The 23,982-nt window shown below is 38.7% G+C and overlaps 1 protein-coding gene across 15 annotated transcripts in view; it reads right to left on the bottom strand.

Moving 5' to 3' along the window:
- The window catches only part of FGD4 (FYVE, RhoGEF and PH domain containing 4), a 209,972-nt gene that overhangs the window by 15,782 nt on the left and 170,208 nt on the right, over positions 1–23,982 (bottom strand). For all 15 annotated transcript variants that reach the window (XM_055085558.1, XM_055085555.1, XM_055085553.1 and 12 more), the window contains 8 exons: positions 19,125–19,263; positions 16,582–16,640; positions 16,120–16,266; positions 10,512–10,684; positions 7,012–7,042; positions 6,701–6,793; positions 6,195–6,320; positions 2,214–2,354 (listed from right to left, as the gene is read on the bottom strand). In XM_055085558.1, the coding sequence (XP_054941533.1) occupies positions 2,214–2,354; positions 6,195–6,320; positions 6,701–6,793; positions 7,012–7,042; positions 10,512–10,684; positions 16,120–16,266; positions 16,582–16,640; positions 19,125–19,263 (909 nt within the window). The remainder of the gene's footprint in view (positions 1–2,213; positions 2,355–6,194; positions 6,321–6,700; positions 6,794–7,011; positions 7,043–10,511; positions 10,685–16,119; positions 16,267–16,581; positions 16,641–19,124; positions 19,264–23,982) is intronic.

Here is a 23,982-nt window from a genome sequence, read left to right as displayed (position 1 = left end):
CTGAGCCTGTGCATCCGGAGCCTGCGCTCCACAACGGGAGAGGCCACAACAGTGAGAGGCCCGCATACCGCAAAAACAAACAAACAAACAAAAAAACCCAACCCTTTGACTAAATGATGGTTTTTATTACACATATTATGGAAAGCAACTGGTTTGCATCTATTTTCTATCTCTCAAATCCAGTGTCATCCACTGAACAGTGCTGGTTTGCAAACTGCTTTGCTACCAGTTCGAGATAAGCACAGAAAGCAAGAGTAAGCATTTAGAAACTTTTATAGCAATCTGACTTGTGATGATACCCAAACACATAATTGTGTATTTTACAAAAATACTGAGCTGTGATGGTTTAGAAAGTAAAACTGGCCCTTCATCACAGATAGTTTAAGAAGCACTGACTGGCAAACAATGGACTGCTAGCCCACCACCTGTTTTTATATGGCCTGTGAGCTAAGCAGAGTTTTTACAGATGAACATTTAAAATCAATCTGATGATCTAGAATACTAAAACTTTGAACTCTAACTAAGTGAAATGTTATCTATCTTCCCTCCCCCAAAGGAATTCCATACTTATTACCATATTACAAAAATTATACTAAATTATTACTTTTAATTTTGTCAATAAAAATTTGAGAAATTTGTTTTCTCTCGTTTTAGAAGTAATATTCTCAGTTTTGCCTTTCAGCCTGCAAAGACTAAAATAGTTTCTCTCTGCCCTTTTACAGAAAAAATTTGTTGATCCTTGGTCTAGAGGACCTAACAAACTAGTTGGCATGAGTAAGTTTCAAATATATATGTATGTGTGTGTGCATATGCACACATCCACACTTATCTTCTACTTATGGACTTCACACTATAAATACATTTGATTAAATGTGTTAACCTAATAAGTAATTGATTAATTTTCCTCCAAGTACAGGTTTTTCTAGAAAACTACCTAGACATTTTTATTTCATAGATACAGCCTGAAACTCTCCCCTGAAAACAAGTTATTTGACTCATTATTCTATGCCAGTCTCATCCATTGCTGCTGTTCAGTCTTCCGAGACTGTGTTTCTGGAAGCTACTGAAGCATGTCTTTCCACCCTCCCTGCCAGAGAAAGTCCACTCTGGTCTGCCATACAAGCAACATCTATATCTTAGAAGAATGCAGAGTTATAGTTTGTGGGCCTGTACTTTAACCTCAAGTGGACCTTGAAGTTTATGATCCTTCTTCAGTTAACAGAAATGACTTTTTGTATGTTTATACAGTGTAGAGTTCAATAAACTGATTCTTAAATCACTCACTGATTCTTAAATAAATTGTAGAAATTCTTAATAAACCAAGAATGTCTATGATTTTAGATACATAAGAATTTTGATCATGAGCCTATTCTTCACATATTTCCAGGCTATCTTGAACTTTCTGTCACAAAGCCCTTCTTATGTAGTTTATTACTTATGTTGTTAATATCTTTGGGTGTAAAACTTATTTCAGATACTAGTCGCATTACAGTTCCTAGGTTTGGGAGGTCTGAATTTATCTAAAACATGAATCAAACTTACTTGTGAGACATTTCAATAATATTTCAACGTAGTTCTCAGATTACTGTCACTGGCCATTAAATGATTCTTTTAATGCAATAAGTTGGAAGAGTTTTTCAGGTAATAAGACTTTAATCTAAATTTTAATAATATCATACAGTATTTTCAAAGCCAATATGATGAAATTGAGAGAAAAGCTTTCCTCTTAAAATATATATATATAGTAGTAAGTTGGGCATTAGAAGAGATGTCAATTAATACTCTAATATTTGACCACAGCTACCTTCACAAAATCAACACACAGTCAGCCCTCCATATCTGTGGATGCAGAACCTGAGGATATGGAGGACTGGCTGTATCACGCCACTGTATATAAGAGACTTGAGCATCCGTGGATTTTGGTATCTGTGGGGTTCCCGGAACCAATCCCCCGCAGATGCCAAGGACAGACTGGATTTACTCTCAGATGCACACTGGTTAACATAGCACTGTCCCTCTTCTTTCTGTACAACTGAGCATGACCCCAAGAGTCAGCAATAGAACAAAAGTATAAATCTTGCTCATCATACTCCAAATTTTTAAATACGAAGAGAAATAACAAAATATATTATTTGTATTCTTCAGAGTTAAAAAAAAATTCTATGTTTCTAGTATAAAAATCTGAAAGATATCCAATATTTAATATTTCATACCTCTAAAATTCCTTTTCTTTTCTTTTCTTCACTGTCTGTGAATCCACTTATTATCTGATAACAGTCTTTACAAACTTTGCTCAATTTACCACCATCATACTCAAGTTGAGCTTTATAATCAGAACACTTCCAACAAACCACCTTAAATTAAGAAAAAATAAAGAAGAGTGAATAATCATATTTTAAAAATAACAAGATTTAAGCAATAATCAGTTATAGGTAATAATAAACGAGAAAAAGTTAAATGTAAAAGGCAAATTTTTATCAGACTAACAATATCCCCATGAACGTTTGGAGTATTTGTCCTGTATTATAATGCTGTTTGTGATGGGCTCTGCTTGCTCATCCTTCTCTTCCTGGCCCTAAAGGTAGGAGCTCTTCAAAGGCTTGGTCCAGACCATTACACTTCATACCTCTGGACGTTTTATATCTCCCCCAAATGAATTCATGGTCTACCTTGCTCCCAGCTTTCTCCTTCTCACACTTCGTCCCTCCCAAGCTGTTCCCCTCTCAGAACACTCTCGATTGCTGGAAATAGCACAGACTTCTAACCAGTTATGGCAAGTCAGAAACCTAGGAGTCATCCCGATACCTCTCTCTCCCTCACCCCATAGATTCACCATGTTATAAAGTCCTGCTGATTTTAACTCCTAGATATTTTTTCAATCTGTCTATTTTTCTACATCTTCCTTGCAATTATCTGAGTCCGAGCTATCAATGTCCTGGTTTGGACCATTATAGCCTCGTGACTGGCCCTTGTAGCATTCCTACTGGAGTCCAGGCCACTACTCTAAGATCCCCTCCAAGCTATTTTCCAAATGGCATCAGATGCTTCCTTAAAAATGTGAATCTGATATATTTCTCTTCTATTTAAATTTCTTTAAAGTCTTCCCTTTGCTCTTGGATAATGAACAAATTCTTGACCATGGCCTATAAAGTCCTGCATGATTTACCTCTCTTACTCTATCTTCAGGGACACTGGCTTCTTACAGCTCCTAGAGTGCTCTGCTCCCTCCCTCTCTCATTTCTGCTTCAGTGAGTTAACTCTTGCTCATCCTTCAGATACTGACTCAAATTTCACTTCCTCAGGGAAGACTCCTCCAACTTCCAGAATACAGCCCATCTCTTATCACTGTGCTATTAAAGTTCCATGTGCTTTCTTCATGCACTGATCACAATTTTTACTCAAATACTTGTGTGATTTTTTGATTAATGTTTGTCACCCTCACTAGGCTGTAAGCTCTATAAGAAATTGTCCTTGTGTATTTTGCTCACTATTTATAGTAACTGTTTAAAAAATAACCTTGCCGTTTAAAAAATTATCTTCTTGGGCTTCCCTGGTGGCGCAGTGGTTGAGAGTCCGCCTGCCGATGCAGGGGACACAGGTTCCTGCCCAGGTCTGGGAAGATCCCACATGCCGCGGAGCGGCTGGGCCCGTGAGCCATGGCCGCTGAGCCTGCGTGTCCGGAGCCTGTGCTCTGCGACGGGAGAGGCCACAACAGTGAGAGGCCCGTGTACAGCCAAAAAAAACAAAAAAAACCAAAAAAATTATCTTCTTGGGGACTTCCCTGGTGGTCCAGTGGTTAAGAATCTGCCTTCCAATGCAGGGGACATGGGTTCAATCCCTGGTGGGGGAACTATGATCCCACATGCTGTGGGGTAACTAAGCCTGCGCACCGCAACTCCTGAGCCCGTGCACTCTAGAGCCCGTGTGCCACAACTAGAGAGCCTGTGCACCGCAACTACTGAGCCTGCATGCTCTGGAGTCCACATGCCACAACTGCTGAGGCCACGTACTCTGGAGCCCACATGCCACAACTAGAGAGAAGCCTGCGTGCTGCAATGAAACATCCCACATGCCACAACAAAGATCCCGCATGGTGCAACTAAGACCTGACTCAGCCAAATAAATAAATAAATAAATAAAATTATCTTCTTGCTTCTAGAAGAATATTTTCCCTCATTTATAGTGGACAAACTATATTTAAGAAATATAAATATTAGTAAAACTTTCGGTTTAGATTCACATCATGTAAAATTCATAATAAAAAATTGTTCATTGTTTTCTCATAATTTCAATGAAATTACCCTAGGATTTAAAATTAGACATGTCTGTATCTGCAAATTCATATCAACTAATATTTATTTTCAAAGTATGTCATAGTACATTCATATTTTTGTTTGTTTACTGAAAGCAAGTATGTCAATATCTGAAATCATTTCAAGCAAACTCAATGAGAGATTTTAAAAAGTCTTACACTGAGGGGGAAAAAAAAAGATGTTTGCTATCAATTTGATTTTGATTATAAAACTGTCTCACTGAGTCAAAACTTAGGTAAAAAGGAAGAATAAATCTGCAATGTAATTGAGAATAATCTGAAAGTACTATCAATAAAAACTGTTGCACAAAAGCATACTAATAATACATTCAGTCATGACACTACAATGCCTACCCTTCTCTATGCTTATGTGTTGCTTTTTAGAAGAAAGTATTAATCTTCAACTTGGTTTACAAGGCCCTCCAAAACCTGCTGCTACTTCTCTCCAACTTCAGGTCATGCTTTGTTCCTTCTCACTCTTTCCATATGAAACAATTCAATCCCTGAAAACCTGTCAACTGCCTTAGCTGGCTTGAGTTGATGAATCTTGTTAGAGATAGTTCATTCCATTAAATGGACTAGTGTGTCCTTTTAAATTTATAACCATAAACCTCTAATGGGCATCTTTGTTTCTTTGGTAGGCTCACTTTTTCCTGCCCAGAGACAACTATTACATGCTTAGCTCTCTTTCTCAAATCTCCCCCCTCCCTCTTACTTCCCCCTTCACTTTCAGGTGATGACTCTTCCTCATACTTCAGTGAATATGTAGATATTATCAGACCTAAATTCCCTCATTTCCCACCACCAAATCAAAAACACACCCACATTTCCACTCATCTTTCCCTTTATCCTTTGTTATATTGGAGGGAAGTTTCCCTCTCCCCATCAAAAGTCTGAACTTCTACTTAAGCTATAGGTTCCATCTCATATTTTCTCAAAGTCATTGACTCCTCTGGTTATTATTTATCTTTCTATTTCTTAGATTGCTCATTATGCTCCAGCTACATGACCTTTCGGCAGTCTCAAGAATAGATCAGGGCTTCCCTGGTGGCGCAGTGATTGAGAATCTGCCTGCCAATGCAGGGGATATGGGTTCGAGCCATAGTCCAGGAAGATCCCACATGCCGCGGAGCAACTAAGCCCCTGTGCCACAACTACTGAGCCTGCGTGCCACAACTACTGAAGCCCGCGTGCCTAGAGCCCGTGCTCTGCAACAAGAGAAGCCACTGCAGTGAGAAGCCCAGGCACCACAATGAAGAGTAGCCCCCACTTGCTGCAAATAAATAGAAAGCCTGTGTTCAGCAACGAAGACCCAATGCAGCCAAAAATAAATAAATAAATTTATTTTAAAAAATAAATAAATAAATTTATTTTAAAAAAATAAAAAAATTAAAAAGAATAGATGAAGCTCTTTCCTGCCTCAGGGCTTTTGACATACAACTCTCACTGCCTGAACGCTCTTCCTGCCTTCTTTCTTAGGGTTAGCTCTTTCTCACCTTTTAGGCATCATCTTAAATATCAACGCCTCAGATAGGTCTTCATTTTTCTAACTAAAATTGGTTCCAAATCCTCTTCCATTACCATTATTCCCCATTTTAACTTCTTGATTTCTTATTGCATTTAAAGTCATTTGAAATGCTTGTCTGTTAATTTGACTGGTCTGTTTTCTCCATTAGAATGTGAGCTCTGTGAAGCTGGCTATCATTTTGCTTACCAGTTTTTCTCTAGGACCCAGCACAGTGCTTTGCATAAAGTTATCACCAACAAAAGTTTATCAACTAAGTGATTTATTGAATGATTTCTTTGTTTTTTTTCCAAGTTAATGATTTTACAACACTTATATAGTGACTAACAATCTTCATGACCAAGAAAGCTCACATACATGTCCACATGCTCGACAATGATGCCTTCTCCTCGTCAGGGCATTAAAAGACTCCTTGCATTTCATACACATTGTAACTTCATTATCTCGGATCCATCTTGGGGCTCTTTTTCCTAGCTCAGCAGTCTAAAAAGGAAAGAGAGATTCAATTTTAATGGCAAAAACTGTCATTTCCATCCATCCATCCATCCATCCATCCATCCACCCACCCATCCGTTCATTCATTTATTTATTTTAGAAAGAATTTTAATAACATTGCTCATACCATGTTCTGAAACTCAAGATCCAGAAAAAGAGAGAGAGAGAGAGAGAGAAAAAAAAAAGGTTCAAAGACATTTAAGCAGCATGAAAAGGCACTCTACTGTATTCATCTACGAAGAAATGAGATTCTGTCCAAATAGCCAGTTTCGGCATTGCAAAGGGAAAAGAACTGGGTAACAAAATGACTAGATAGATCTTCTGCAACTGCAAAGAGAAAAGAACTTAAAGCATTTAATTCAACTTACAGAAACCTCTGAGTGAATGTCATTATCCTTGGCAATTGCATTTCTGAAGGTTTCATGCCTCTGATGGAAAGCATCAATAGTCTCTTGAAGTGCCTAAAATATACATGAAATTCAAAGCACATATTAAAGTATCACATACAAATTAATAAAAACACTTTATTAAACAAATATCTAGGATGGAAATCACCTTAAAAATTAAATGACCTTATTCTGATGACTACAATATGTGCATAATACAACAATATGTGCACATCTGGGTACACATACAGAGGTTACCACAAAACAGAAATGAAAATAGAAATCAGGTTTACCTTGATCCATTCTTCTTTGTCTTGCTCAGAACTAAAACAAACAACAACGAAAAATTAAAGTGAATAAAGAGAACATTAATGAGTTATACCTGGTGCATACAACTGTATTTATGTTATTCCAACTTTCTGGAAAATTCAGGGATGTCCAAGAAGGAGTTATAATAAAAATTAAATAGAATCTCTGGCAATTGAACAAATGAATTCCTAAACATAGTTTCATACCATCCACTTACTTTGGTACACATAACTTTTGATGGAGAGAGTTAAGTTTGGCTTCTATTAGTTTAACCACCATCATCTAGTTGTATATATCAGTTATCTGTAGATCTAGCATTATACTAGATATAGGCCTAGACTTCCAATTCACCTTTATGAAAACACATGAGGCTTTGAAAGGCTGCTAGTCACAACCCATCTTAGAAAAGGTTGCAATTATCCTTGAGACTATAAATTATATGTGTAAGGCTTTAGGGAGCTATGTAACATTTCCTTTGGTAAACAATTTAATTCTATTTTGCTAGCCTTCAGGCAATACCATACCTAATTCATTATAGATAAAACACAACGAAGATTTAAATGCCTGTAGGAAGGAGGTTTCACAGATTAATGAACACCAGTATTTAATAATTTTCTGTTGGGAAAATATTTCCCTTTTAGTAGACTTTGGACTCAGTAAGATCTCCAAATTGAGGGATTGTGAAGAGTGGGCTCTTTTTGTTTGCATGTATTTGGTAGGCTAGGGCTAAGTCTGAGTCCCTGTCCCAGCCTGAATGTCACATGCCACAGTCCCACAGGTATCACATATGTATAAGTGTGTGATCATACCATCCATGTGACACCATCCATCTTTCTCAAAAAAACTGAGTATCATGATGTGCCAGGAATACTGCTGGAATCCGTGCCTGTCAAATGTAAGATTCTGCTTATATTTCACCTGGGGATCCTGAACCAAGAACCTTGGTGGGGGCAGGGGCTTTAATCTTGCCCCTCAAAAAAGGTTTCTCCCTAATGCTATGCCCCGCCCCCACAAAATCAGCTCTATTGCTCTGGAAGCATAGTTATTTGCTAGCTGCTTTTAGTCTTTTAAATGCAAAATAACTTGACAAGTCTTTAATGCTTTTTGTTTTACTTTCTCCATCATGGCAGATTTTTAAATTTACTCCTTTGTTTAATTTACTCATCACTATATTTTTATATACATTTAGCAATAAAAAACCATTGAATAAAAACTACATAAAATAATTTTGTTTCAAAAGTTTATATTCTTTTGAATATGGAAGGGGAAGCAGAGTGTGAGAGGTCAGTCTTCAGGCTGACTTATTTAATAAGTAAAGCAGAACATTTTTTTCTGTGTTGGCTTCAGAAGTGAATTCTCTTTAAATATCACCAAATATATACCCAATTTGGGGTTCCATGTAATCCTTCAGACTTTCTGAGAATTTCAGTGTTTGTCTACATTCTTGAGAGACTCATTATAGACCAGAAGATAAGTAATCACACTTCATTCAGATCTGCAATTCATCATATAATCATAAATACAACTAAAGCAATGAGATTAGGGGAATAAGAAATTTAAGGAAAAATGAATGTGTTTTCAGTACTAATTGGAATGTATCCACTTGTGCATAATTGGAACTCTACAAAATGATAACTGCCTGTACTTAAGAAAAATTTTCACGAATCAGCCCCATCCTGAAGCGAAAACAGCCCAACCTGCTAATGGAGGGGGGCTGGAGTCCCTCTCAACTCAGGCAACCCAAGAATCCTTGATAATCTCTCTTCTGCTGTTCAGACACATCTCTCGGGTTTGCAGATTTGGAACTATGCTGATATTCAGAGCCAGCAGAACCTTCATTCATCTGTAATGAAGACTTCTGTGATGATCAGAACAATTGATGAGTCTTCTCTGTCGCCAGGGCCAATCATTCAGGGAGTCAACCACTGAGTGAGGACTTAGGTCAGGGGCTTCCAAGTACAGTAACATAAATTGTTCTCTTGGGTTTGATGGCTGGGGTCCAAATCCCACCATGATAAAGTAGGAAAACCATAACATCCAAAGCCAAGTCCTCCACCATTTTAACTCATGCTTGAAATGCTGCCTCCTAATCCTCAGGGCAGCCTCCTGGCAGCTCCCTAAGTAATGCAGGTTCATTATATATTTTCCGTGGGAAATCAAAGAACTGGCTAGGTATTTCTTCAAACTTTCCTAACCTGCCACATGTTCCATATCTATAATCACCAATTCCCTGGCTCCCTGGGTACAGATTCCTATTAAAATAATTTATTCTCTTTTGAAAATGTGAAGTTTAAGCTCGTACATAGTTACTAAACACAAATATCCAGGATGAGTTCACCTAAGCAGCCAGAACCACATGCTGTTGGTGCAAAGGAATAGAAAGGAACAGAAGGGCTCCCTGATTCTCCATGGATTCTAGGGTATGAAAACCATCAAAGCTGGGATCAGTAGTTAACCTCTGATCTGTGAACTTCTGGTGTATCTCAATTTTCACCATGCTAGGTTTTGTTTTTTTTTTTTTTTTTTTGGTGGTACGTGGGCCACTCACTGTTGTGGCCTCTCCCATTGCAGGGCACAGGCTCCGGACGCGCAGGCTCAGCGGCCACGGCTCACGGGCCCAGCCGCTCCACGGCATGTGGGATCTTCCCGGACTGGGGCACGAACCCGTGTCCCCTGCATCGGCAGGCGGACTCTCAACCACTGCGCCACCAGGAAGCCTGTGGTTTTTTTTTTTATAGGATAAATGGATGACAGTTTCCTAAAGCAGATATTTTAAAACCTGAAAGCATTCTGTCTTCTAGAGGTTCACGCATGAGGTAGCTGTGATCTACTACAGTGGTTCTCATGTTTGTTTTTTTTTTTCTTTCCAAACATGGTTATGCTAGGGGGATGGATGCTAGGCCTCCCTCCAGCTCTTTCTCTCCCACTCAATAAACATATAAGAAGAGCCACCCCTTCCAGAAGTCCTGGTTGCTAGAGGCTTCTAGAACCCCAAATGGCCCCCTTCATGTATCCTCAACTGTGGCAGAAGAATCATCTTTTCCAAAATGCCTCCAAAATGATTGATTTCCAAAATCATTCGCTCCATCAAAGTGCCATTAAGTCCTATGAATGCAGAGTCTCTGAAGGACAGATGGTTAAAGCTTCAACATTTATCATGAAATAATAAACATCAATAAACATTTGTGGCCCAAAAGGAAGGATGGCGGAAAAAAGGTTAGAGAACTTTTTCCTAGAAGACTCAAAACTTTGGCTTGAATGTAACAATTCGGTCACTTTAATTTACTGAATGCTTACTGTCTGAAAAACCACTATCCTAGGCACTACAGAGGAATCAAAAGGGAAGACATAATTCTTGACATTCAAGAGCTTACATCTTTCCATTTATGTCCCAGCAGACATGGGATAGGTCCTCAGAATTATTTTGTCCTACGATTTATTCTGATGCTTTTGCAAAGTTGTGAGACAGGAATGGTTCTCTTACCTGGCTTGCAGTTCCAGGGTTCTCTCTTTCCCAGATATCTGGAAAGTGTGTGGATATTCCTCATTGTGAGTCTCTACAATTTTCATTCCATCAATGCCAACCCTGGTTCGAACTGTGAATTTAGAGCCCACCAGGCTGAATCTTGGCACGCAGTACAGCAACATGTTGTTGAACTGCAAGAAGGCAGAACACATGTCAAAAAACAGGAAAACAAAGAAGACAGAGGAAAGTGACCAATACTGAAAGTAGCCCTAGACGAAAATTCCAGGGAATACCATACTTTCTATGTGAGAAGAATTACTTAAATACCAGAGATCTTTTATGCTTGTATCAAAATTGTCACATTTTAAAATTTGTAACATATATTTCCCCCCTGTGTTGGTTCATAAATATTTTATTAATATTTAAGTAAACCAATCATCATTTTGTACTAGTAAGGAAATTAGTTAAGGAAATTAAGCTCAGCAACAATTTATTCAGGACCTCTATATACCAGAAACTGAAGTTCTCAACCATGTAAGTTGAAGCCCTTAGACAATAAAATTTCTAACTGTTTTGTCAGGCAACAAGTCTACAATAGCTGTTAGAGGAAAAGATTAATATTTAGCAATTATTTTTAACCAATGTGCTTAACGTTAAGTTTAAAAAAGGAGGCAAATTATTAGTTCAAATTTCATGAGAACATGGGTTAGCACACTAAATCCTCTGTAGAAAAACAAAGTCACTGTTTTATACTGCCCCACCCACATCTTGCTTAAGAATTCATCATGTATGAATTAACAGAAAAGTCATTTATTTTAGCAAAAAGTCTTTCTTTAAAATGAAGAACCTTATTTTGAAACGGAATCAAATTAGTGCCTCATTTCTAGTCAACCATGAACAGCTCCTGGACTTCCCTGGTGGTGCAGTGGTTAAGAATCCGCCTGCCAATGCAGGGAATACGGGTTCGAGCCCTGGTCCAGGAAGATCCCACACGCCGCGGAGCAACTGGGCATGTGCGCCACAACTACTGAGCCTGCGCTCTAGAGCCCGTGAGCCACAACTAGTGAAGCCCGCGTGGCTAGAGCCCACGCTCGCAACAAGAGAAGCCCGTACACCACAACGAAGAGCAGCCCCTGCTCAACACAAGAGAAAGCCCATGCGCAGCAACAAAGGCCCAACACAGCCCAAAATAAATAAATAAAAATTAAGTAAATTTTTTAAAAAACAAAACAATGAACAGCTCCTGCTAATCAGTACCAAGCAATGATTTGGGGAAGGCATTTAATTAACTTTTAAATATATTCAAACATGCAAAAGGATGAAACTCTAAATATGGGTGTTAATTTGTAGGCAGATTCCTAAAGAAGGTCCATATTTATCTTTCTTCTTCATATTTATTGTTTCTAACACTGTTTCTAGGCTTAAATATATTTTTGTAAGACAAAAGCAACTGGGAACTTAAACACTTATGTAACCTCTCATGTCTCAGGATCATTATCTGTAAAAGTCACAGGTTGTTGAGAGGATTAAATGAGGAATAATGTCCTGTTTTGTCAGGTCCTCTTTTTAGCTCCAACCATCGAAGAAATGTTGATGGATATTAAAAACATTTCAACATGTTTATGTGACAATGTCCACTGTACTCATTCTGAAAGCAAATTTTTTACCAGTTTGTTCCTCATACATTATTTTGCAACTTCCTATAACCCACATCATAAATTACATTTCCACACTGGATAATGTACAAATAAAAGGGCACTAAATACATTTTTATCAGATATATCTGAGCGCCACATTTCACATTTACATTTCTAGAAGGGAACATAATCAATGCTTTATCATTAATTGTCCACTGTATTCTAAGCATGGCAATCACAGCTTCATTGTAGTACACAGAATTTAGAGATCTGAAAATACTCTTAAAGGTTCTCATCACCATCCCAGCTTGATTAAGGCAACAGCTTGCTAACTGTTCATGTTAGTATTTCTTTCTCTCTTCTATAAGGCCTTCTCAGGAGGGGATTTGGCCATGTCTGAACGGTACTGCAGGAGTTGCAAAGCGCCACCAAAATGAACAGGGCTAGCCAATAAATACCCTTTTTCTTCTACTTAGAGGTGAAGGTGATAATGCTTACAAAGAAGATGCCATATACGTAAAGGAATTAAGTAGCTAGTCCTGTTCCCTCTGTGAACCTTGCTCCTGTGGCAAAAGCCACCATCACCTTCTCTGGGTTTTGCTGGTACTAAAGGAGGGAGTTATAACAACTGTAGCACCAAGTAGACTGACTTTCCCTTTCAGTGAAAGAAACTCCTTTGATTCCATGCCCGCTGCTCAGAAGTAGTTATTGACAAAGCAGTCTCTGGCTGGCAAGCTCTAGAAGTGCTAGGCTGTGCCAAAACCTAGAAGAAAGTCTCAACTTTATTAAAAGTGTAGGGAGGTTCCTGCTTCTTGATCTCCAGGGTTCCTCGACTAGTTATTTCAATTCTCTTTAAAATATATTATTTGATTGAAATAATTCAATTTCATGTCTCACTAGTGACAGTTCATTAAAGTTTGTTTTAGAAGGTAAAAATACATTGTTGGAGAAAATTTCCAGTGCCAGGCCTGTATTCAAAGTTTAAATAAGTCAAGAGAAAAAAATATATATAACTCTGTCAAAAGGTATAAGGAAATAAGGACTAGAACTCCAAAGAGCCAAGAATAAAACCTCCTATCATTCTATGGGATAATTCAGTGATTTTTTTTTTTAACTTTCAGATGTCAGGTGTGGTTATTTACTTACTCAACAGAGTACCCTACATAACATAAAAAGCATGATGTGGAGGCAAATATGCAAACACATGATGATCATTTGAAAGCTGAAATCAAATTCTAAATATAACTTGGTTTTTCAGATTTACAAGGGTAATATCCCCAGAACAGGAAATAGAAAACTAGCACTCATTTTACTTCTAGAGAAAAAGGAGAAAAAATAAAAGGTACTTCTGAAGTTTCTACATATAAGAAAAAAAAGATGCTCCATGGGAATAAATGTGTGCTGGGGAGAGAAGAGATTCTGTGACAAGTACAGTACAAGAGGGGAAGGACTGAAAGAATGAACACTACAAGAACTGCTTCTAAGATGGTCTTCAAAAGTTGAATAAGGCTTTCCTAAAATTTCTGCTGTATGACTCCATTCTCCTGGAAGGCAATGACATGATGTGTTTGATAGCTTATAATAACTGGAACAAGATGGGTACTTTTCTCAAAGTCACTACTGTTGTATTCCCCCAAGGCTCTTTGCCATCTGTCCTCCAAATAGCTGTTTAATTTGGCTCTGAATTAAGCTATTCAATCCAAAACTATTTCCAGAATAATTCTCAAATGTGAAAATTAAACCAAGGCCATTGGTTAGACACAGAGCTGAAAGTTTAACTACAGAAACTGTAACACTGATGTTGAAGAGGGGAAAGGAAAATTACCTAAGCACCTACAGGTAAAGACGAAGGGAAGACACTGACTCCCAGGCATTTTGCCCAGAACAGTATATTAAGCATGTCTTTTTAATCTGGATATTTGATGCTCTGACATCTTGGGGCCTTGCTGACACTGGAGGACTGCCCCCTCTCAGGACTACTCAATTCTTTGAGACAGTGAGTGACTCACCTGCAAGCATGACTTTCATATGGAAACCAACAGATCCGGAACTCACACCCCAAGCACCTCCTCTACTGAGCGCTTACACTCTGGGTCAGTATTCCCCTTCCGTAAAGAACCCTAAGGCTAGGTACCGGGCAACAGTCCCTGTGTGCCAGAGCCTGATGAAATTATTTAAACTAGCAAATTCTAAGCTGGTTTTCTCTGCCTTGCCTATTCCTTCTCGCAGAAACCACAGTACAGGCTCTTGCCCACATTTGCTGCTTGCTTTCTCTGCCTTCTGACCAACTCTGGTGCTTTCTCATGTAGCTCTTCCACAGTGTGGCATGCCCCCTCCTTTTGGAAACTGCGAGTATAATTATCTTTTCAATGGCAATCATCTCCTGATGTGTTGGCCTCACCATATTTGAAGAACAAAACCTACATTTCAAAATAAACAGCCCTCTGGACCCTAACATGACATCACATGTCCCTGATTTACATTTAGGTCTCTGTAAAACTTCTGAAAGGTGAAGTTCTTCTGTTGAGCTCCAGTGAAGATTTTTTTATAATTAATTTGTAAAATATCTGTAAATTTTTTAAGTTACTGAGATATAATTCATATACCCTTTTAAAATGTATAATTCATGGTTTTTATATAGTTGTAAATTGTGCAGCCATCACTACTATCTAATTTTAGAACATTTCATGACTCTAAATGGAAATCCTGTATCCATTTCCTCCTCCCCACCAGCCCTAGGCTACCACTACTTACTTCCTTCCTCTATGCATTTGCCTATTCTAGACATTTCATATAAATGGAATCATATCACACAGTGTGGCTTTTTGTGAATGGCTTCTTTCACTTTACACAACGTTTTCAAAGTTCACCCAAGTAGCATGTATCAGTATTTTATTCCTTTTTACTGCCATATAGTATTCCAGTGCATGGTTATACCACATTTTGTTTATCCATTCATCAATTGATGGACATTTAGTTTGTTTCCACTTTTTGGCTATAATGAATACTTTTGCTATGAACATTCATGTATAAATTTTGTGTGGACATGTTTTCAATTTTCTTGAGTCATACAAACTTGAAGTAGAAACGCTTCAAGAGAGATACTGAACACCCTTCTGCATGACAATTAGTTCCTGTAAATATTCCTTTCAAAGGAAGCTGTAACCAGACAGCAGAAACCTCTAAGCCCCCAACAACTCATACTAAGGCTGGTGAGATGACTGCCTTGCCGCAGAAAAGTCAGATGTGAATAACATCCTGAGAATGTGTCATGTGCCAGTTACCGGGCAGCCTATTTACCAATGTGTCTGTTTCTTTGCCTATAATAACAATCATAGTAATAGCTAACATTTACTGAGCTATTACTCAATGTTAGCTTATTGTTACTCATTGTTAGCTATTATGATTATTATCATATCATTAGATATAGAAAGGAACTGGAATTAACAGAGACTAAAATATAATGGCCTGGATGCCGCAGGGAGAGCTCCAATATTTTCGATAAGTTCTAGACTAACTGTCATTTCCCAGAAGTTAAGGAAGGGATGGAGATGGATTGCAGTGAAAAGGAACTATGTAGCAAACGCATGTACTTTTACATAGATATTTGAGGCACAAGTTTTACAACTTTGTCTACATATTTCTTCAACTAGAAGAATTAAAAATAGTGGTCCCCACATATACACTGATGGCTACGATCATCATGGAAAGGTTAAATCATCTTCACTACGTGTTACTGAAGTAAATTATACATGGTAAGTACACAGAAAAATTATAGAAAAATACTTCAAAAAAAGATTTGTGTCCTTGAAAGAACAAGTTTCAGTTACTAAGGACATTCCCTGATGTGGAATCCTGACAGTACTGACTAAACCAGGTTAGATATAATTGTTTTGGTGAGAGCAAGCAAGCATCCTACTTTTCCAAGATGCATATAACAATGTTTATGGGTTATTCTTATGTGACTTTGCTCATACTACAAAACTCACTAAGAAAAGGTAGCGTTCTTGTGCCGATGTGTTCCGAGCAGCTAGTTTGAGGATCTGTCCTTCTTTTATTAGTTCATTTGAAGGATTTACAATGTCTTCTTCTTCTCCCAACATTTCATAAATCTCTAAGAGTTTCTTTAGGTTCTCCTAGGAAATTAAAACAAAACACAGCAAGATCATATATAAACTAAGGTTTCACCTTAGTTCCTTTAATCAATGACCTTAGCTAAAATAGACATAATTCAGAAGGGATTGCAACTAAGCATAAATTTTGGTATAAAGTATGTCAGTTATGATCAAATTAAAACCTGGGAGAACAGGGATAACACTAAACATTTTATAAACGATCTTTTTTGTTCACTTGTATCAATTCATTTGGGTCCAAACCTGTAGATAATATCAGACTATATTATTGGCAGTTATCTAACTAGAATATTCCCATTTCCTCTGGAAACCACTTACCATTTTTCTTATTGCACTATTAGAATGACTTGCTGCTGTAGATATAATTTCAAGTGATTCTAAATGGAAAAAGAGAAAAGTAAATACATCTTGTCCTTACTATGTTACTAGATAGCTGAATAATATACAGTACAATAAGAAGAAATCTGAGACCAAAGATACACGATAAAAGCAGGGGGCAATTTGCATTTACAAGCTGGATACTTTCAAAAGTTCATTTGTAAGCAGATTATTTGGAACTTGAAGGGTATTTCCTCATTAAAAGTCATATACGGTGAGTAGGCTCTCAGGTACATTTAATCGATAAGGGACCTTCAAAATAACAAACACCCTGACACTAGCTTGGTTCAAGGAACTTTGTCAGGGGCTTTCATATACATTAGGTCAATTCATTCTTATGCAACCTTGAATGGAAAGTATATTAGCTTCATTTGGCAGATGAAAGAAGTAGAGAGTGATGCGACTTGGCTAAGGTCACAAATTATGATACTGAAGGGCTACATTAGAACCTAAGTCTTCTGACTCAAAAGGTCTACAACATTTCAGCAGTAGTAAGTATTTCACTAGTTTTATGAGCAAATTAACCACCAAGCATAATCAGTTTTCCTTGGGAAAACACACTCACGTTTCTAGTCTAGGCGAAAGGGAATTTTCTGATGCCAATGTTGATGGAGGGTTCTGTTGCTAGGGCAGGTGGTAGCGAGAGATGGGAATGGGAACTCTGATATGGGCAAGGTAGGAGCTTCGGGACTACTGGTGAAGAGACGTGAAAGCTGAGACTTCCTGCTGGATTAACCTGAGGGACTGTTCTCAATCCTACATCATGTCCTGCTCTCTTCCTTTCTTTCCTATCTTATGAATACTGGTTGGGTTAATCCTGTTACCACAACAACCTCATTATTCTGAACCAACTTTTCTGTCTTCTTCGTTCTGCTGCTGAACAAAATGCACTTTTGTTGCTTTCCCCTCTACTTTTAGGTCTCTAAAAGTACTTCCGTGATTTCCTTAGAATTTTATTGTAAGTAGTAATGGGAAACCAAAAAGAGTAATAAAATACCCTATTATGTTGCTGACTCTCTCATTTTTGACATAGCTACCTTAGCAGGAGTCAAAGTCTTTTGAGTATAGAAGAAGCAGAATTTTTATTTATATTTTAGAGAACTATCCTGATTTTGGCAATTCTTTGCATTCCACATAGGATCCAAGGTAGAGGGAGACAAATTAAGATGGGCTGGGGTCACCGCCCAAGAGACTAGTTTGAGAAGTAGCAATGGTGATCCAACCTCCAATCCTACCACTACTAAAACCAAGCACTCAGGCCAGGTGTGTGGAAAGTGGGGATGAAGTGGAAAGTGGAAGAAGACAAGTTAGGATAATTCTAAACTTTAGAGGAAGAAAGGGGAGATGAGAAGTTCCTGTGGTCACCAACTCACTTGGATGGTGGGAGAAACATCACAGATAGCCTATGTTCAGAAAAAGACCTAGTCTCTAAGACCAAAGATTGTGTTTTGTGTTCATCTCTCAACAAGGTTCACTTATAATAACAGCAGACAAAAAATTATTAGAGATAGTAGCAATGCTTTAAGATTGTACACCAGTATTGTTTGTACATGTTGATTACTAACCCAAGTTAAATTTTCTCTTCACAGTTAACTGATTTTTTTTTTAAGTACACAAGAAAACAAAATTCTTATTGAAACTCTTTTTTTTTTTTGTTTGTTTTTTGTTTTTTTTGTGGTACGCGGGCCTCTCACTGTTGTGGCCTCTCCCGTTGTGGAGCACAGGCTCCGGACGCACAGGCTCAGTGGCCATGGCTCACGGGCCCAGCCGCTCCGCGGCATGTGGGATCTTCCCGGACTGGGGCACGAACCCGTGTCCCCTGCATCGGCAGGCGGATTCTCAACCACTGCGCCACCAGGGAAGCCCTTATTGAAACTCTTAAGCCCTAAAAAGTCTTCCATTATGATCTAATGAAAAAATAAAAGATTTTTTATTTTTTCATAAAAGAAAAAAGTAGTACAGGAGTAGAGTAGGAATAAAGTTTTCTCAGGGAAAATGTTAACTGACACTAAACAGCACCATTGTCTCTTCTAAGAGTAGAGAAAGGTAGAGAGATATCACTTTGCTTAGGCTGTTTTTACATAGTAAATGGCATCTTAGTTTTCTTGGTATGTATCAACCTACCTAATTAACCAGCAGCACTAGTAATTCTGAATGGTGGTATTCTTCCTGTGAGAAGGTAACTGTATATTGCTATTCCAGACGTCTCTAAGACTATAGTTTTATATTTCAGAGTTAATGATTAACGTGAAACAGCAGGAGAAATGTGATTTGCATTGCTCCAAGCCTATGATTTGGGCTCAAAAGTGCTGCCTAATTGAGATGCTGATGACAATTTCCAGTGAGGTTATTTTCTGGCACCAATATTTTACTAAGTTGGGTATGAGACCTATCTCACTTTGAAATCCCAAGCCTACATGGCCACTAAATTATCCCATAATGGAAAGCAGGGGCGGGGCGGGGTGGGGGGGTGTTGTATTTACTTTTAGCATCATTCCAGTCCGGAGAACCAGGGGGCAATTTCCTTAGGTAGTCCTTAAGGAGCATCTCATACCGGGGAATCCGCTGAACAGGTTCTAGCATGTGATGCTGCAAAGTCAAGCTCCCACAGATCTTCTGTTTCTGTAACGAGAAAGGTTTTTAAAAAAAGATTTAAAAATTAGGTTAGCCCGTCTAAAAAAATTCAACGTAACATAGAATTTTCATTAAGGGCTGCATTTCCCTACAAAGTGTGGTCTGTGCATCACCTGCATTAGATATACCTGGGATGCTATTAAAAATGGAAATTCTGAACCCCATCGCAATCTATGAAACCACAATTTTGAGTCCACAGCCTGGGCATATGCATAAAAACACCTCCAATTCTTCCATTAAAGTTTGAGGACCACCAATCTAGTGTTAAGAACACAAAGAAAAATCAAGCAGAATTTTAAGCAAGAAATTTCCGGATTGATGGCATCCACTTCCACTGGTCACTACAAGGGTTTGTCAGGTCACATTATTAAACCATACTCCAGAGATTTTCAAAAGAAGCATCTATTTAATGAGGTTCACTAAGTAACACTGCATTAAATGACTCTGGACTCAGCAGAAACTATTTCATAATAAGGCCACCATAAATGTCATTTCCTTTGAACTTAAAAAAGACTCCACATGTAGAAAAGTGACAAGATAAGAAAATTTTAATTTTTCATTAGGTCATGGCATTCTTTTCTATTAGAAATCAAACTCTAAACAGATCTCCTTTGCTTAGGGCAAAACTGAGTCTATAGAACATGCTTTCAGTAAGCTGTCAACATGGAAGGAGAGAAAAAAGATTACTTGAAAAATAAGATGTGTTCCTGTTCATATTAAACAAAGCAGAAGCTCCCTTACTATATTTATTGATGACCATGATCAGGGCACTGCAGGGTAAAAAATGTTGTATTAAGACATGACGTTTGCATTCAAAGCAAACAAGAAACTAAAAGCTTCATAGAGAATGCAATATTTACACATGAACTCAGGTGAGGTCAGGCTTTGGGCAGGGAAATGAGGAATACCAGGGGTAAGTGCAGAAGAGGGACCTTGGAGAACAGGCCCAAGACAGTGGGGCATGAAGCATGTTTAGTGAAAGGGGGCAGTTGAGTTCTGCTCAGAAATAAGATATTTATAGGGAAGTAGGGGATGAGGAAGAAAAGGTAATCTGGAGCAATAATGTCAAGCTGGGTTTAGATTTACTTCATCTAATGCAGGTTTTCATGCAGGGGAGTGATATCATTAGGTATGACAGCTATTAAGATTAACCTACAGCAAAGTGGCTTTAGGCAGATGTTGGGGAACTAGTTTGGAAGTTATTGTAGACCAGGAGAAAAGTAAAAAGAGCCTGAAATTAGCATGGAAGCTGAGGGTTAATGGCTTTCCTTAATAAAGTGTAAGATATTAATTTTTTTTTTTTTTTTTTTGTGGTACGCGGGCCTCTCACTGTTGTGGCCTCTCCCGTTGTGGAGCGCAGGCTCCGGATGCACAGGCTCAGCGGCCATGGCTCACGGGCCTAGCTGCTCCGCGGCATGTGGGATCTTCCCAGACCGGGGCACGAACCCGTGTCCCCTGCATCGGCAGGCGGACTCCCAACCACTGCACCACCAGGGAAGCCCAAGATATTAATATTATAAGTTTAGTTATTGCATTTGATTTTCTCCAGCAAGCCTATGGTATATATATACACACATGCATATATATCTCCAGGAAAATATTACTGATCCCCAAATTTTTACATGAAGAAACTGGCTCAGAAAAGTTAGGGGAGTTTTCTAAGGTCAAGTGGCTCTAAGTGGCAGACTAGAATCCTAAAGTAGGTTAGTTGATTCTCAATCTACCATTCCTTTCACAACTCCATCCTTTCCACATAATATGGAGAAGACAGACATTGCTGAGATAGTTTTAATATTTGATGAAACAACGATAATGACCATCATCGTGTAGTGAGCACTTACTATGCAACCAGCTCCATGCTAAGTCCCTTGAAAATATTATCTAACAGGCAAATGAACACATACAGAGAATGAGGAAAAGTGACAAATCAAAGATAAAGCTGGGGCTTCCCTGGTGGCTCAGTGGTTGCGAGTTCACCTGCCGATGCAGGGGACACGGGTTCGTGCCCCGGTCCGGGAAGATCCCACATGCCGCGGAGGGGCTGCGCCCGTGACCCATGGCCGCTGAGCCTGCGCGTCCGGAGCCTGTGCTCCGCAACGGGAGAGGCCACAACAGTGAGAGGCCCGCGTATCGCAAAAAAAAAATAAAAATAAAAATAAAGCCAAGTGGTCAAATTCTGGTGAATAAAAGAATATTGGTGCTATGTGATAAATCCAATCACATAACCACAAGCTACTCTATGCAAGGCACAAAAGGTCAAGTGGAAAAAAATGTTTGTAGCTGAAGACAGGAATGGAACATGTTGACTTTGTATTGACAACAAGATGTTCATACAGAATTGTGTAGCCAGCACTCAGCATTTTGTAACTGGAATTCAGGGGTAGAGGAATACACTAGAAATAATGACCCTATAAGCATCTGTATGACATGATGGTTAAAGGCTTGGGAAACTATGACGTCATTGAGAGTGTGGAGAGAAAGAAGACTATGAAGGGCAAAAACCTTGTATTCTGCCCACATTTCAATATTAGCAAAAGAGGTTAGCGAAAGAACCAAAGAAGGAGCCAGTGTTCAGAAAGGTAGATGAGTGCTTAATCATGAGAGAAAAGAGATGTTCCAAAAAAGGAGTGAAGGGGAAGAAGAGCAAGACTTTTGGCTATGGCTGAGTGAGGAGACTGGTAAAATCCTCCCTTTAAAAAGCAACTTCATAATGAGAACCTACTATAGCACTGGGAACTCTACTCAATGCTCCGTGGTGACCTAAACGGGAAGGAAATCCAAAAAAGAGGGGATATATATTTATACATATAGCTGATTCACTTTGCTGCACAGTACAAACTAATACAATGTTGTAAAGCAACTATATTCCAATTAAAAAAAAATAAAAAGCAACTTTAAAGCTGGATAAAATTGATTTTAACAACAACAACCATTTCAGCACTTTGGAAATTGACCAAAGGCACAAAACAATCAGAAAAGTGTTTCTTTTAAAAACTGCTGAACTTTGGGTAAGAACAGTAAGAAGCTGTGGTATTCTGGCCTGGGGCTGTACCTCTTCCTCCCCCAGCTCAGTCAATGTGAAGATTCTGCAAGGGTGGGGCAGGCTGTGAGGAGTGGCAGTTTCTCTGCTGAAGTTGAAGAGGGCTCATCTGATTTAGAGCGGTGAACCATATGCCCAGCAACACTGTCAGTGGAAGTGATGGTCTCTGAGGTGGGCAAGTGGGGAAGACCAATGACTTTAATAGCCTGAAGCTGTGTTGTGGTCAGATAATCATTTCCTTGGCTGAGGCTGTGTGAATAACCAGCAGAGACAGAAGAGAGCCCAAGCCAGCAACCTCCTGGCCATCTGAGGTTGTGGAGATGCAGACAGAAGATACAGATAGGAGATGCGAAAGGGCCACAAGGACTTGGAAATGGCCTGATCTTTAAATAAGTGTGTGCCCCTCCACACACAATTATAGGGCCATCAGCAGAGGAGAGAAGCTAACTGGATGTAGGTAGTTAAGCACCTGTGTTTAATACCTGTTTGATCTTTAACCTACACAGATACAGGGGCAACCCCTATAAATCCAAGATCACATACAAACACAAGAATATTCAACAAAAAACTGAATAGAGACATTAGTGGCTGCATACCAGAGGAGAGATAAAGTTCATAGATTTAGTCTAAGCAAGTTAATAAACAAACAAACAAAAAAACAAAAGTAACCACAGCCACTCTCAGTAGGGAAAATCCAAATCTAGAGTTCCCACAAAATAGGTTACCTAAAATGTCCAGGGCTTCCCTGGTGGCACAGTGGTTAAGAATCTGCCTGCCAATGCAGAGGACACGGGTTTGAGCCCTGGTCCGGGAAGATGCCACATGCCGCAGAGTAACTAAGCCCATACACCACAACTACTGAAGCCTGCACGCCTAGAGCCCGTGCTCTGCAACAAGAGAAGCCACCACAATGAGAAGCCCACACACCTCAACGAAGAGTAGCTCCCACTCGCCGCAACTAGAGAAAGCCCGTGCGCAGCAACAAAGACCCAATGCAGCCAAAAATAAATAAATAAAATAAATACATTTATAAAAAATAAATATATATATATATTTATGTAACACAAAAGAAGGCAGTCAAGGAGCAAAAGAATCTCCACCCAAATAACTTATGTGATCTAAAGAATTCCTTTTCAATATTTAAACTTCAGCAAAGAAGAAATGATTAACAGTTTTGACTAGAGAATCAAACAGAAATTACTATGATATTATTAAAATGTATTATCCAGGTTTGATGAAATTTTAAAAGTCAGGACACCTATATAAAATGACCAAAAAAACCCCTCAGAATGAAATAGAAGAGAATACAGTTGATCCTTGAACATGGGTTTGAACTGCACAGGTCAACTTATATGCACATTTTTTTTTCTCAGTAAACATGTACTACAGTACTACATAAGCCATGGTGGGTTGAATCCATGATGCATAACCACAGATATGGAGGGCTGACAGTAAAGTTATACTGGGATTTTCAAACACATGGGGGATCAGCACCCATAACCCTTATGTTGTTCAAAGGTCAACTGTAATTATGTTTCTAAAATGTCAGGGTTTATAGCAATCATCCTTTATATTCATTTATAGTCATTCCAACATCTCAACCTCTGAAAGCAAGCAAGAGAGACACAGAGCTGAATGGGAACTTACTTTGTAAATTAATGTGGACC

The sequence above is a fragment of the Physeter macrocephalus genome, chromosome 6 (genome assembly GCF_002837175.3).
Source record: "Physeter macrocephalus isolate SW-GA chromosome 6, ASM283717v5, whole genome shotgun sequence".
NCBI lineage: Eukaryota > Metazoa > Chordata > Mammalia > Artiodactyla > Physeteridae > Physeter > Physeter macrocephalus.
The sequence above is the reverse complement of the archived record's forward strand: the minus strand, read 5'-3'. Positions and strand labels throughout refer to the sequence as shown.